Source organism: Chiloscyllium plagiosum, chromosome 1 (genome assembly GCF_004010195.1).
Source record: "Chiloscyllium plagiosum isolate BGI_BamShark_2017 chromosome 1, ASM401019v2, whole genome shotgun sequence".
Lineage (NCBI taxonomy): Eukaryota > Metazoa > Chordata > Chondrichthyes > Orectolobiformes > Hemiscylliidae > Chiloscyllium > Chiloscyllium plagiosum.
Window position 1 is genome coordinate 112934477 of NC_057710.1, and position 17200 is coordinate 112951676.

Genomic DNA, 17200 nt, shown 5'->3' on the forward strand with positions numbered 1-17200 from the left:
TTGTAACTCCCTCCTTGCCTCTAATCCTATCAAATTTCCCTTTACAAACTCCTTTAATTCATCGCTAGCATCCACACGCTCGTCTTGAGTTTCTTCCCCAAATAGCTCCAGCACTGAATGCTCCTCAGTGAAATATATTTCTTTATACCCCAAGTAGTGGAACACCTTTGTGAATGACATTTTATAAAAGGTAACCTGCTTATAAAAATATACAAGAGTCCTATTTTCATCTACAGGTTGAATGATGATGTCAATTTTCTGCTCTTCTGGGAAAGGTCCATTTCTTTAAATGTTTCAGAGAAGCAGCCAGCAACGAGTTGGAGATCCTTTAGAATGAGTTTATTCGCTGTATTCTATTCCTCTATGACTGAGGTTGGAGTGGTTTAGATTTTGTATTGAAGTTGGCATAGGTTTAACAGTTTCCGACCTGTTCTATGAACTGTTGCCACACCAAATTTGCTGGAAGTGATTTGCAGCAGTGTAGCAAAAAAAATGGAGTAGAGCATGTAGTGCAATGACCGTACTTGCGTTTCACCCATTTCACAAGATGGTGTTACCAATTCTATTGATAAGGATTATTGGATTACTGATTGCATCTTATCCAGAACTGCATGCTGGTTAAGGAAAACAATTTTTCTTCTCACTACAAAATATTTGCTGAAATATATGAAGGTTCACCAACTTGAACTGCACCATTTTCCTGATGTGGGATATTAGATACTATAAACTAAAAGAAAATGGGGCTGAAGCAAAAATAGATTGCCAGCTTAATGAGAATATTTTCAAACCGGAGACACTTCTATTGGTGAGGCTGTAAACTTTGGCTTACAATTTTTGTTTAGAAAATCTTAAAATACAATGAATGTTGTTTCAAAGTCTGCACAGCTACACAATACAAAATTTGGGAGGCTTTGAAATTAACTCTGTTATTAGCTATGTTACATGTATATAACTTACCTGAACGATCAGTCAAACCTTGCGTAAGTAGTTTTACCCTCTGTGCAATGGAAAATGCTTTTATATGGATCTTTTCTGCTAAAACCTAAATGGACAGATAATTGATAAATTTGCTGAATCACATGCCAAGTTTGTGCCACATGCCAACATATTTGTGATAGAAATTGTATCATGTAAATTTTAAAAATATAAACATCATTGCTAAAAGAGATAAAAATCTATTTTCGATTCATTTTAATTAACAACCAAAATTGCCCTTTAAACAGTCCAAAACTTTCAGATATAAATTTTTAAAAATCAACAATGAGTTAAAAGGACTTATCAGGAAGACTAATCAAACAAATTATTTTCAAGAAAGGTCTTAAACGGTGAGAGAGATGAAAGGGCAGAGACATTGAGAATTAGAACTTCAGAGTTTGTGGCCTCGGCATCTTAAATTGCAGCTAGGTAAAAACAATGATTGCAGATGCTGAAAACCAGATTCTGGATTAGTGGTGCTGGAAGAGCACAGCAGTTCAGGCAGCATCCAAGGAGCTTCGAAATCGACGTTTCGGGCAAAAGCCCTTCATCAGGAATAAAGCTTTATTCCTGATGAAGGGCTTTTGCCCGAAACGTCGATTTCGAAGCTCCTTGGATGCTGCCTGAACTGCTGTGCTCTTCCAGCACCACTAATCCAGAATCTTAAATTGCAGCTGTCAATAGTGGGGTAAGAGAAGATGCAATGCACATTTAAAATATTATATTTCAATGCAAAAAAATTGCAGCTTTTACAAACCAATAGGAATACTGTATCATTCAAATAAGTGAAGATTAATTTGATAACACAGACATTTCTGCACATCCAGTTTGTTATGTACAACTTGAGGGTAACCACTCCACGAGCAGGGGGGGTAAGGTAGGAAGGCTTCCACGATTTACCATGTTTCTGATTTTTGTGTATCCATCTAGCCATATAAGCCAACCAACATTCAGTTACTGAGAGCTAAATTAGAGAACGACATTGCATCTGGGTTATCATACACTTGTTTGTGGAATGTGGGTATCGTTACAAGGTTAGAAGTTATTGCCGATTCCCCAGTTGTCTGAGAGAACAAACCTCTTTCAACAGTACCTTCAAGCCTGTGACCTCTATCGCTTCGGAGAACAAAGGTAACAGATATATGGGGACACTACCAACACCCATAGACTTCCCATCAAGCTTCAGATCATCCTGACTAGGAATTATATCACCACTCCTTCACTGACTGTGTTAAAGTTCTGGAGTTCCCATCCTAATAGCATTGCAGGTACGCATTTACCACATGGACTGCAGCAGTGAAAGCAACCAGCTTAGCACTACCTTCTTGAAAGCAATTAGGGATGCCCGCCAGCAATGAACATATTCCATGAAAGAATTTTTATTGAGAAAGACGGTGGTGAAATGCCCTGTTGAGCTTCCATAATCCGTATGTTTTAGATTCAAGTATCTGCTTTCAGGAGAAAGTTACAATATTTTGAAGTGAAAGTGCAGCAATATACTTTCAAACTGAAATAGTGAGAGACTTGGACAATAACTTTCAGGTGATCATGTCCTCCATGCCTAACGTCTTTGTTTTTCTAAATGTTAAAATTTGCCTTTCTTTTGAAGTAACTAAGTACTTTGAAGGGAAGTTGAAGCTGCCTATATTGAAGGTTTCTCTTAAAACTGTATCAAGTTAATCTGTTTGTTAAAAAACACCAGCGAAACTTTGTGCATATTAAAATAGAAAGAATGTGCAAGGTTAAGGCCTAACGATCAACTAATAAATTATAAAGGCTGTAGTTAAAAAAAGGAACGGCTCGAGAATGAAATTACAAAAATAAACAAACAAAAAAGCAAAAAGCTGCCATGTTTTGAATTTTCCTCACAAGTCTGTATCAAATAGGCTGTCATAAAGTGTATCAAACCCATACTTTTAAGGTCATTACCTATTGGAGTTTATAATGGAACCCGTGACAATTAATGTAATGATCAAACGTTTTCTGCAAATTTATAACAAGTATGAACTTTCATTATTAAATTTGCTTGGAGAGTGAAAAGGAGCTGAGTAGAATTCAATACATGAGCCAGGCAGCACAAATATTCTCACACACACTTTTAACACCCACCTCATAGGCTAATTTTCTGACATTCTCTTTAATATCCATTGTACGTCCAATTATCTTGGTTAGAGTTTTTGCTGATGGCCCTATACAGGATAATACTGCCCGTCTCACCTCTGGATTGGTGTCGCATTCAATTAAGTGCAAGTATGCTAAAATAAATGGTTTACTATTAGTGCACTTTAACTATTCAATATCACCAGATACTTTTAATATAGCAAGTTCTTTACTAAATAAAATAAAAAAAGCTAAATTGAATATTTGCACTTTGTCACCAGTGATGGCCAAATTTTGCTGTGGGAATTACATCAAAATGTCAGTTTTCGGAAATCCCACCACTCCACTAAAATGATAGCAACTTGGCGAGCTTGGACATAATAACATAGTAACCCAGAAACAATTGCCAGTAAATCTACAATTTTTCATAGGATGCACTGTAGAAATTTCCAGAGACTGCTTTCACACTTGAGATCTGAGTTGACAAGAAGGTCCTTACCAAAAAACTGAGGAAATTATCCCTTGGTAAATTAGATGAAAATGAGCTTTGCTAACATTATAGTTCCTACCAAATACCCTAAGTAGTGCTAAGAAGCTAATGTTATATCCATGGAGTGTCAAATTTCTCCATAATAGTCAAAAATTAATATTTTTAAAACAATTTATTTTTAATGTCTGCTTAGCTTTGTTGTTACTTTCCATCTCATTACACTCATACACAATTTGTTGAGCAAAATTTTAAATTAAAAGTTAAGTGGTTAGCTACTTTTAACTTTCCCACGTCACTAATGCTAAATCTCAAGACACCAAATTATAAACTGCTGCTGGGAAATTGGAAATGTCAGCCAGAGATTATTACTCCTTTGTGAACAAGTTTCTTAAAGATCAGCAGTAAGTGCCCGTACTTTGCCAATAACTGCAAAATTCAAGCCAATATATTTTATAAAAGTCGCACATTTTGCAGAAGAAACGTTTTGCAACTGCACCTCCACACAGATAAAGATAACCATTTTAAATGATTGCTAAGTTGTACAAACTTCCCATTTCCACCCAAAACTGCAGAAACGATCTCCCAATTATGACTATATCCCTTTATTATGTCAAACCAATTGTGGGACCTTGTTCTCACTATCTCCATGTAGTCTAGGTTAAGAGCCAAACCATGCAAAAAAAACAAAACTTGCATCATGGGTATTTTAAAAACTCTTTAAAACATTGTTTAACTTCATTTCACAACTAAAAAAACTGAATATTCAACTGATATGATGGCATAGAAATTTAAAAATTTCAACTGTCAGCATTCACAGTAAACAAATAGACGAAATACACTGTATATACCAATACTTACCATCAATTACTGGACAATTTTCATCAGTGGGGTCTTGAAGTCTGGACACAGCAAATACAGCCTGTATTCTCACATTTGGAAATTTGTCCTTTAATCTCACTAGCATGGCTTCGTAGATACGGTCATACAGCTCATCATCAATCTGTGCATTTTCTGACATACTACCAAGAAGTTTGTTGATAAGTTGGCAGGCACGGAATCGAACAGAGTGGCTACATGCACTGTGAGACTATCAGCAGAAGGTTAAAAACAAAAATCAATGGTCCCAACCAAAGCAGTTACATTCAAATTGAACACATTACATTTCTTTCATTAAGTTTCAAGATTAGTTATGTCAATTTGTCAAGCATTCGAAAGTTTGGATTAAAGTTATCTGTATACTTTAAGAATTAGTTTTGTCACAATTGCACAACTTTACTCAGCATCTGTGAGAACTTCACCTAACACAAATTTAGACATTAATCTTGCACTGTATAAATCCTTGAAGAAAAAGCTCAAAACGTGATTTATTTTTTTAAAAAATTTCCATTATGGTGGGTTAAGAGTTTAAAATAAACACACCATTGCTTGTATCAGAGTATCTAAAAGCACATTTTGAACAGCAGTTACATCTATGCAGGTAAATGCAGCAATTAATTTAGAAAAAAAATGCCCAGAAACAGCAAACATTCATATTTTAATGGGAATTGAGTGCAATCATATAATAAAGATAAAATTGAACAGAGTTAAAATAATTCAACAGGAATAACTGTGTGTGTGTGTGCGCGTGAGCGTGTCTGTATGTGTTGTGGGGGGAGGGGCCATGGGAGGACAATACAAGAATAGCCCCATCTTAAAGGCAGCACTTTTTCAAAGAAAAACAGAATAAATTTGCAAAACACCATGAAAAGCTGGTCACTTCAAGGTTAGTTTTTAGCATAGTAGTGTTGAAAAAAAAACTTTCCTGGACAACAAACCAAATTTCAGTATCAAAAATACAAAAAGGGCTGATGCTGATATTGCACTAGATATTTTCTTACAATTTAAAAGCATTTTCATATTGAAAAATGACATATAGGGAGGAAAGCCATTATCAACCAGATTTTAGTAAGTAAAATGAAATAGCAGTAAAATCCATGCTGTCTGTTTTCGCATGCAAGAACTTCAGAAATAACACTGCACCTTGAGCAAAAAACGAAATAGGAATGACATGAAAGAATTTTCTTCATCAATTTCTTCATCTCCAGGCTCTTCAAATGCAGTAACAAACCTTGCAACAAATTCAATTATTCGCTCTACTGCTGGCTCTCGCTTGTAAATGGTCATGGGATACTTCAACAAATTGATAAATTCTTCATGAAATGTATTTTTATCTTTGTCCTGCAACTGAAGTAAAATTTGCCATATTAATGTAGAGTTTAGCACCATAGAAATTATACAGCATAGAAGGGGGCCATTTGGCCCATCTTAAACATGCCAAAAGACACCAAGAGAATCTTCCTGCACATAGTCCATAGCCATGCAGCTTACAGCACTTAAGGGATAGATCCAGGTACTTTTAACAAGAGTTTAGAGTCTCTGCTTACACCACCAACTCAGGCAGCAAACTACAGACACCCACCACCCTCTTGTAAAAAAAAAACAGTTTTCCTCTTGCTCCCTCTAATCCATTCATCTTGAATCTATGACCCCTGGTTTTTTAACTTTCTGCCAAGGGATATAGGGTCCCCTTGTCTACTCTCTCTCGAACATTCAAAATTTTGCATGCCTCAATAATGTCACTTCTCAGACTACTATTCCACGAAACACAAATCCAACCGTCCTCGTAGCTACAACTCTCCAGCCCTGGCAGCTGTCTAGTAGATCTTCTTTGCACTCTCTCCAGAGAAATTGCATCCTTCCTGTAATGTGGGGACCAGAACTGCACACAATACACCAATTGTGGTCTCACCTGTGTCTTTTACTGTTTCATATACCCCTTCTTTTGTATTCTATATATCTGCCAATGAAGAAGAGCATTCCATATGAACATAAAAACATAAGAAATAGGAGCAGGGGTAGGCACCTGCTCCGCCATTCAACAAGATCATGGTTGAACGCTTCGTGGACTCAGCTTCACTTACCTGCCCACTCACCATAATCCTTAATTCCTTTACTGTTCAAAAATCTATCTTTGCCTGAAAAACGTTCAACAAGGTAGCCTCAACTGCTTCACTGGGCAGGAAATTCCAGAGAGTCACAACACTCTGGGTGAAGACATTCTTCCTCAACACAAGTCATTTTGAGGCCATGTCCCCTAGTTCTAGTGGAAACAACCTCCCTACTTCTTTCTTATGTATTCCCTTCGTAACTTAATATGTTTGTCGAAGATTCCCCCCTCCTCCTAAACACAAATAAGTATAGTCCCAGTCTACTCAATCGCTCCTCATAAACCAATCCTCTCATTCTCGGAATCAACCTAGAGAACCTCCTTTGCACCCCCACCCATGCCAGTACATCCCTTCTCAAGTAAAGAGACCAAAACTGTACACAGTACTCCAGGTATGGCATCACCAGTACCCTATACAGCTGCAGCATAACTCAGTTTTTAAACTCCATTCCTCTAGCAATGAAGGACAAGATTCCATTCGCCTTTTTAATTACCTGCTGTACCTGCAAACCAACTTTTTGTGATGCATGCACAAGGACACTCAGGTCCCTCTGTACAGCAGCAGGCTGCAAATCTTTTCCCCCATTTAAATAATAGTTCATTTTTCTGTTATTCCTACCAAAATGGATAACCTCACATTTACCAACATTGTACTCCATCTGCCAGATCCTTGCTCACTCACTTAACCTATCTTTATCCCTCTGCAAACTTTGCTTTATCATTCATTTCAGTGTCATCTACAAACTTTGATACACTACACTCAGTCCCCAACTCTAAAAATCTGTGCAAATTGTAAACAATTGTGGTCCCAACACAGATCTCTGAGGCAAACCACTTGGCACTGATCGCCAACTAGAAAAACACTCATTTCTCCCAACTCTTCACTTTCTGTTAGTTAACCAATCTTTTAGCCATGCTAATACATTGCCTGTAACACTGGTGCACCATTATCTTATGCAGCAGCCTTTTGCACGTGACGATGTCAAATGCCTTTTGGAAATCCAGATACACCACATCCACCGGTCCACCATCCTCAAAGAATTCCAGTAAATAAATTAAATATTACCTGTCTTTCATGAATCCATGCTGCATCCGCCCAGTGTGACAATTTCTATCCGGATGTCTCGCTATTTCTTCCTTGATGATAGATTCGAATATTTTCCCCACGACAGAAGTTAAGCTAACAGGCTTGTAGTTACTCGCCTTTTGTATTCCTCCTTTTTTAAACAGTGGCATCATATTTCCAGTTTTCCAATCTGTCGGAACCACCCCAGAATCCACCAAATTGTGGTAAATTACCACAACCACAATTGCAATTGCCCCTGCCATCTCTTTTAGTACCCTGGGGTGTATTCAATCAGGCCAGGAGTCTAGTTTACCTTTAACCCCATTAGCTTACCCAACGCTACCTCTTCAGTGATAATGATCATTTCTTGATCCTCACCTGCCATAGCTTCCTTGTAATTAATTATTGGCATGTTGTTTGTGTCTTCCACTATGAAGGCGAACACAAAATACCTGTTCAATGCCTAGTCTATTTCCTCATTTCCCATTATTTAGTCCCCCTCCTCATCCTCAAAAGGCCCAAAGTTTACCTTAGCTACTCTTCTTCCTTTTATATATTTGTAGAAACTTTTGCTTTCTGTTTTTATATTCTGAGCTAGTTTACTCTCATAATTCTTCTTACTTTTCTTTATAGCTTTTTTCATGGATTCCTGTTGGCCTTTTAAAGATTTCCCAATCCCCATGCTTCTCACTAATCTTTGCCACTTTGTATGCATTTGTACACACTATACTTTGAGACACTACACCTGGTCCTCAACTCAAAATCATCTATATAAATTGTAAACAATTGTGGTCCCAACACTGATCCCTGAGGCACACGACTTGCCATTGATCACCAACTAGAAAAACCACTCATTCTTCCCTTTGTTAGGTAACCAATCTTCGAACCATGCTAATACATTGCCTGTAACACGGTGCACTGTTATCTTATGCAGCAGCCTTTTGCCCAGCATGTATGCATTTGATACCCTCCTTTATCCTATAGTCCTTCTTTATCTACCTTTACTGATTTATTGAGGAACCTGTGCACTTGCATGCCAAGATTTCTCCTTTCATCTACCCCTCTCAGTAAATTCTTCTTTATTCCCATTTTACTGTTTGACCTTCCTAAATACATTACCTCACACTTAAGAGTTGAACTCCATTTGCCACACTCCTACTCACTCCACCAAACCATCTTTTCATTTAGGAGCTTAAAGCTATCCTCTACATGACCATTTTTTTTGTCCTGTCTACAAATTTCCCAATTGTGCTCCCCTATTCTGGCATGTTCAGGTCTAAGTCATTAGTGTATAAAACAAGCAGCAGGGATCCCAATGTCATGCTCTGTGGAACACCACTTAAACAACATTCCATTCACAAGGGCAACCATGGACTTTACCCTTGGTTTCTTGTTACGAGGCCAACCTTCAATCCAATTTCACACATTACCCTGTAACCCATGCACTCTTACTTTTTAACCAGTCTGCCATGTGGGACCTTATGAAATGCCTTACTAAAATCCACATCGACAACATCCACTGCACTACCATCATCAATCATCCTTGTCGTTTTTTCAAAGAGGGTGTTAGAAATATGGAATGTGGTACCCGAGTGAGTGGTGGAGGCACGTACTCTTGCAACATTAAGGAAGCATCTGGAAGAGCACCTAAAATTTTGGCGTGGTAAACTATGGACCGATTGCAGGTAAATGGGATTAGTGTAGTTTGGTGTTACTTGGTCAGCATAGACACGGTGGATGAAGGGGCTGTTTCTGTGGATTAACACCATTTTATTGCAATTTCATCACAATCTTGCACATTTTCCACTTTTCAAGTTTTTATTCAAATCTTTGTTGCATGTTACAATTGAATGCGTTTCTACAACCCTTTCAGGCAGCAAACCGCCACCATCACAACACATCATTGCGTAAAATATAAGGTTCCCTCATGATCTTTGGTCCTTTTACCAATCACAAAAACCTGCACCCCTGGTTTACAAACCTTTTGCCATTGTGAACTACAGTAGCACCTCGACATATGAACGACCCCGTTCACGAACAAATTGGTTTACGAACAGGATTGTATGTAAACTTTTGCTTCAATGTACATACGAAATTCAAGGTACGAACTAAATTACGAACGCAAAAAGGCCGTATGTGACCACGTGGTTTCATTGCTCTGCTTAGCTGCGCGCTTGTTGAATGCAAAAGCTCTCGGGTCCCGCATGATCTCATTCAGTTCGTCTTTGGCGCGAGCGCTGTGAACAGCCATCCAAGCATTCTTATGCTATCCGATCAACGGGAAATATTGATTCAGTTCGCGAACTTTTCGGTTCACGAACCGGGTCCCGGAACGGATTAAGTTTGTAAGTCGAGGCGCTACTGTATTTCTCATTCAATCCACCAAAATCTTTCAAAATGGTGCATTACTTTTTAAAATCTGCTCGCCTTTTGTGATTTGAAGACAATGACCTCAACCTCTCTACATAACTGCAGTCCATCATCCTATCTGCTCGCCTTTTGTGATTTGAAGACAATGACCTCAACCTCTCTACATAACTGCAGTCCATCATCCATCTGCAGACCTCACTTTCTCCTCTTCTGAACATGACCAAACCCTTGACATTCTCCCTACAAGAGTGACACACAGCACTGAACACAAAACACTTACTGCAGTTGAACCAGTGTTTTAAAAATAAAACAAATTGCTAACAAAACTTAGCAGGTCTGGCCGCACCTGTGGGAAAACAGCAGATGAGCATTTTGACTCCATTGACTCTTCATCAGAATATTCTTTGTTTTGTGTTATTTTGTTTCATTATTTAAAAAGGTTTAGTCTAACTTCATCGTTCTTACACTAAACTAAGTAAAACCAAGGATTCATTCTTTTGCTTTTTACTTTTTAAAAAGATCTATTCAACTTACCCTACTGCCTTCAGACTGTATATGCATACAGTCCCACCTACCATTGCCCCATCCCTTTGTTCCTGTATGCCCTTTAAAACTGTTATGGGGTTTGTATTGCCTCCCCGATTCCTTATACCAGAAAAGGTATCAGAACATCCTTCCGTGACGCGTCTATCCATTTCACCATTCCTCTTGACGTGCTGTTATCCTGTTTCCTAAACCTCTCAGTCTAACCCTCTTTCCACCTTTAAGATGCTCCTTTAATGTGGCACAGAACCAAATAATTTTATAATTCCCTGTTAATTATCTTAAGATGTTTTCTGATAAAAATAACTTATTAAATACAAATTGCAGCACATTTACATACTTCATATCACCTGCAAACTTTGAAATTATATCCTGTATTTCTAAGTTCGGGGCACCAATATCAAAAGCGTATACCCATAGCAAAGAATTGTGTTCTCTGTCCTCCAGCATGAAACAATTGCTTGCCACTACTCCTTCGTCTTTCTGCTTCTTTAAGCCAACAAGTTTTAATTTTGTTAATACAGCTGTGCTGACGTACTCTGTTAAATGTCTTTTAAAAAGGTCATTTAGAAAACATCAACACTTTCTTCTGGTTAGGCATTTATATTTTTGCTAGTACCTTGTCCCTTTCCATAACATTTTAAACTGGTGATTATGTCACCACTGTTCTCCATATGCTTTCCCACTGAAAACTAAACTCCGATTGGCCTACATCATTCTACATAATAAGAGCAAGCACCATTTCCTTCAGTTTCCTTAATTCAGTAAGATCATAGCTGATCGGATTTTAACCTCAACTGTACGTTCTTTCATATCTCAGGTAATCTTTCATCACATTGGTAACCAAGAATTTATCTACTACTGCCTTTAAAATATTTTAAAATTCTTATCCACTGCCTTTTGAGGAAGGGAATTCCAAACAAAAGCACAATGCACAGAGAAAGAAATATTTCCCCATCTGTCTTAAATGGGCGACCCCTTATTTTAATCTAAGACCCCTCGTTCTAGATTCTCCCACAAGAGGAAACATCCTTTCAACATGCACCCAGTCTAGCCTCCTCACAATCTTACATGTTTCAACTAAGTCACTCCAGACTCTTCTAAACTCCAGAAGGCACAGGCCTAGCTGGTGTAGCCTTTCCTCATAAAACAATCTGCTCATTCCAGGTATTAGTCTAGTAAACCTTCTCTCAACTGTTTCCAATATACTAATATACTTCTGTAAGTACAGTAACCAGTACTGTACACAGTACTCCATATGCAGTCTCACCAATGCCCTCTATAAGAGAAGCATAACTGCATCAATTCCCCTCACAATAAACCATAACATCCCATAAGCTTCCCTGATTACTTGCTGTACCGGCATACTAACCTTCTTCATGCACTCAGCCAAACAGATCTTTGGGCATCTCAGAGGACTGCAAACTTTCATTTAAAAATTTTATTCTTTCTGTCAAAATAAATTATTTCACATTTTCCCATATCGTACTCCATTTTCCAGATCTTTGTCCACTCATTTAACCTATCTATCTCCTTTTGTATGCTCATGTCCTTTTCACAACTCACTTTTCTATCAACCCTTGTGTCATCAGCAAATTTAGCTACTATACCTTTGGTCTCTTCACCTGATCAAATATATAAGTTAGATTCATACAGCATGGAAATAGACCCTTCAATTTGTCAATGTTTCGCAAACTAAATTAGTCCCACATGCCTACACTTGGCCCACACCCCTCCAAACCTTTCCTATTCCTGTACCTGTCCAAATGTCTTTTAAATGTTGTAACTGTAACTGAACCTGCATCTACCACTTCCTCTGGCAGTTCATTCCACACGCAAATCACCCTGGGTGCGAAAAACTTGCTCCTCAGGCCCCTTTTAAATCTTTCTCCTCTCAACTTAAAAATATCCTCACTAGTTTTGAACTTCCCCACCCTAGGGAAAAGACCTTTGTTACTCACCTTATCTATGCCCCTCATCCTTTTATAAACATCTAAAAGGTCACCCCTCAACTTCCTAAGCTCCAGTGAGAAATGTCCCAGCCTATTCAACCTCTCCATCTAACTCAAACCCTCCAGTCCCAGAAAATCCTAATAAATGTTTTTTGAACCTTCTCCAATTTAAAAGTATCTTTCCTACATCAGAGTGATCAGAACTACACAGTACTCCACAGGCCGCACCAACATCCTGTACAGCCGCACCAATGTCCCAATTCCTAACTTCAGTGGTCTGTGTAATGAAGGCAAGCTTGCTATATTTCTTCTTAACCACCCTGTTGACTTGTGATGCAACTTCCAAAGAACTACCTCCTGAACCCTTAGGTGTTTCTGTTCAACAACACTACCCAGGGCCCTACCATTAATTCGGAGTCCTGTTCTTGTTCGCTAAAATGCAAAACCTTGTGTTTATCCAAAATTAACTCCATCTGCCACTCCTCAGTCCATTGGCCCAGTTGATCTAGATTGCTTTGTAATGTTTGATAATCTTCTTCACTGTCAACTGGATCCCAAATTCTGGTGTCAACTGCAAACTTTTTAACCATGCCTCCTAAATTCTCATTCAAATTGTTTATATAAATGACAAACAATAGTTGAATCCTCAGCACACACCCCTATAACACAACACTTGGAAAATATTATCAAGCTGTAAAAGGTCCATTTATTCTTACTCTCTGCTTCTTGTCAGCCAGCCAATCTTCGACTCATGCCAAGCTGGCTCTACCTTCTTTCCTCAAACTTAGCGAAGGGCCCTTGATAATACCATGCTTTCTGCCTCCCTCCTTTTTTGCATCAATTTGTTCCATTATCCATTCTCCAACCTAAAGGAATATTCCCCAAACTCAATGAGTTTTGGAAAATTAAAATCGACACATCAATTATCTGACTAGCTTCTTCCTTTAAGATTAGTGTGTGTTAGGTCTTTCACTGAATTTTTTGACTTTTTTTTTTAATTAATTTTAGAACAATTTGACTCAGGGAGAGCATTATGTCTGACCAGGTCGCTGATATCTGGCCATTAATAAGCTCAGTACCTGGGAATTACAGCCAGCAAGTCTGGGAAAGAACATGATGGTCAAAGAAAGGGAGGGTCTGGAGAGTTTGAACCTTTTTTTGGACCGCATTTCTGAGGAGGAGAAGCTTGGCTGTTGATGCTACAGCATGACGTTGTGAAAATTCTCTGCCTAAACTCCCATTAACAGTTTAATATATGACCCCTAGAAAAGGGACATTTCAGATATTAAACTGCTCAGAACAGAACCTAAACATGTCTTGAACCGAAAGGCCTGTGTTCTCAAGCATACCCCCCGAAATGTTTCTCACTGCATCTCAACTGACTTATTCCTTAACCTAAATTGCAAGTTTACTTTCATTTGTTCTGCTTTATTGCCCTCATTTAATTTCACAATAGTCTTTGCACACTTCACTTTAAACGCATGTAAAATTGAATCATGCTATCGTTGCTAATGCCGAGGTATGCCTTCACTTTGAGGTCATTAATCAATTCTAGTATAACCTGCTTTCTGGTTGGTGCCGTGGCATAGTGCAAAAAGGAAATGCCCAAAACATTCAACATTAGATTTTTCATCTGATTTTCCCCATCTATAATAGGTTAAAATTTTCCCCATGATAATTGCTGAACCCTTTTGACAAGCTCCCATTATTTTTTCTTGATACCCTATACTACCAAGTGGTTACTGTTAGGGGGCCTGTACATTACTTTCATAAGCGACCTTTATCATTCCTCATCTTTACCCAGACTGTTTCAATATGCTGTTAATTAAGGTCACCCCTTTCTATTATGCTAATAGCCACTAGATCATACTTATTTATCTCAATCTGTGCTACTTGTTCATCTGTTTCGTTGGTGTCTCTAATCATTCTAATAATAATACATCATTCCTTAAACAAGGAGATCAGAAGAACACACAGTATCCTCTGTATAACTGAAGCATAACATTGTTACTTCTACATTCAATTCCTTTAATAAGAAAGGATAGCATCCCATTAGCCTCCCTGATTACATGCAGTACCTGCATACTAACATACCGTGACTCACTCTCTGGAACATCCAAATCTCTCTGTACCTCTGATTTTCACAGTAGTTCTCCATTTAAGTTATACTCTGTTTTTTCATCCATCCTGCCAAAATTGACCAAACTTCACATTTTCCCACATTATATTCCATCTGCCAGGATTTTTGCTTACTAACAAGCTGTATCTACACATCCTTGTACCAATTCACGTCTTCTTCAAAACATACTTTCCTACCTATCTTTAAGCCGCCTGTGAATTTAGCTGTTATTCCTTCACTCCCCTCATCTGACTTACTGATGCAAATTGTCAAACTTTGAGTCCCAAGGACAGATTCCTGCAGGATCCCACGCTTCATATCCTGACAATCAGACAAAGATGCATCTATGCAAACCCTGTACTCTCTGCCAGCCAGCAGCTCAATTTTTTATCCACGTTAATGTATTAAAATTCAAGATTTTATTTTCCACTACATGTATAGCCCTTTATTTGGTACGTTATCAAATACCTTCTGATAATCCAAGTAGAGGATGTCTACCAGCTTGCCTTTATCCATAACACATTATTCCTTCAAAAGAACTCTAATAAATTGGTGACACGGGGCTTCTCCTTCACAAAACCATGCTTCCTCTTCCCAATTACCTTGAGTTTTGCCTAAGTTCGCAGCTATCACTCGTTTAATGATCAATTCTAATACTTACACCATGACAGATGTCAAGCTAATTTGCCTATTAGCTTTCTACTTTCTATTTACCTCCCTTCTTGCATAAAGTTGTTATACTTATTACTTTCCAATTTAACGGAGCCTTTCTTGAACTTAGGGGAATTTTGAAAAATTCACACAAACACATTTACTATCTCATTTGTCACCTGTAGGATGAAATCCAACTTAATTGATCTGCAGCTCCATTGATTTGCCCAGTACCGCTTTCTTGCTGATTGTAATGTTGCCAAATTCCTCTCCCCTTTCTACCTCCTGACTTACAGTAGTTACTAAAATGGTTCTCATATTGTCTAAAGTGAAGACTGAGGCAAAACATCTTTTTTCATTTCACCTGCCATTTCCTTGTCATTTACAATTACCTGTAATTCAATTCCTTTTACAATAAGTGACTACATTCTAGTAGCTTTCCTCATTACTCACTGTATCTGCATACTAGCCTTTTGCAATTAATGCATAGGAATACCCAGATCCTCCTGCATCTCAGAGCTCTGCAATCTCACCATTTAGAGAAGAACATTTTTATTCTGTCTGATAAAATGGACAGTTTCACAGTTTACATCATTGCTCACTTGATTATATCTTCTTGCAGTCTCTTTATGTCCTTTTCACAGCTTATTTTCCTTCCCATCTTGGTGTCATCAGCAGATTTTTCAACCATACCTTTGATCTCTTCATCCATGTCATTTATATAAATTGTAAACAGTTGCAGTTACAGCAACAGTCCAGGAGACACCTCACTCATTACATCTGCCTACCTGACAAAGAACCATTTGTTCCTACTTCCTGCTTTCTGTTAGCCAGTCAATTTTCTCTCCATATCAGCATGCTAGCCTTTACACCATGTGAATTTACTTTCCCCAATAACCTGAGATGTGACACTTTATCAACTGCCATCTAAAAATCCACGTACAGTACACCCAATGATTCCCCCTTATTCACAGCATGTGCCCCTCAAATAACAGATTGTTTAAGTACAATTTCCCTTTTAGAAATTCCCTCCCTAATGGCCTTCTGGATCTATTCACTGCAGGAGAACTGCAACAGTTTAACAAGACAACTCACCACTATCTTCTGAAGAGCAACGAGTAATTGGCAACAAATGCTGGAGAGTCAGCAACACCCATGTCCCACACATGAATACATTTTTAAAAAATACATGTTGACCTCATCCTAATTATTCTGAATTTACCAAGGTGCCATACTGCAACGTTTTTCTTTATGAAAGATATTAAGCTAACTGGCTTGTAGTTTGCTGTTTCCCTTATTTTTAAATGAGAGATAAATTTACTATCTTCCAATGTAATGGGACTGTCCCCAAATCTACGGAGTTTTGGAGAATACATAGCTACTTTACCAGCCACTTCTTCTAAGATCCTAGAATGAAGTCCATCAGGATCCAGACAAAGAAGATCTACTCCTGCTTGTAGAGCAAGCTTTCTTCAATCACTGCCTTCTCCAATGCTTACAAGTCTCCTTTATAAACATTGCAACTCTTCTATCTTCCACAGCTACACTGGCATCACCCCTCACCTTTTCCTCCGTTACATCGATGACTGTATTGGCGCTACCTCGTGATCCCACGAGGAAGTTGAACAGTTCATCCACTTTACTAACACCTTCCACCCCGACCTTAAATTTATCTGGACCGTCTCAGACTCCTCCCAGCCCTTCCTAGACCTCTCCATTTCTATCTCGAGCGACCGACTCCCACAGCTACCTAGATTATACCTCCTCCCACCCTGCCCCCTGTAAAAACGCCATCCCATATTCCCAATTCCTTCGCCTCCGCCGCATCTGCTCCCAGGAGGACCAATTCCAATACCGAACAACCCAGATGACTTCCTTCTTCAAAGACCGCAATTTCCCCTCAGACATGGTTGACGATGCTCTCCACCGCATCTCCTCCACTTCCTGC

The 17200-nt window shown here is 38.5% G+C and overlaps 1 protein-coding gene across 3 annotated transcripts in view; it reads right to left on the minus strand.

The window, feature by feature from the left end:
* Window positions 1–17200, minus strand: part of ncapg (non-SMC condensin I complex, subunit G) — a 61755-nt gene that overhangs the window by 37926 nt on the left and 6629 nt on the right. For all 3 annotated transcript variants that reach the window (XM_043694233.1, XM_043694241.1, XM_043694225.1), the window contains exons 3-6: window positions 5585–5788; window positions 4424–4652; window positions 3085–3230; window positions 958–1042 (exon numbers count right to left, since the gene is read on the minus strand). In XM_043694233.1, the coding sequence (XP_043550168.1) occupies window positions 958–1042; window positions 3085–3230; window positions 4424–4652; window positions 5585–5788 (664 nt within the window). The remainder of the gene's footprint in view (window positions 1–957; window positions 1043–3084; window positions 3231–4423; window positions 4653–5584; window positions 5789–17200) is intronic.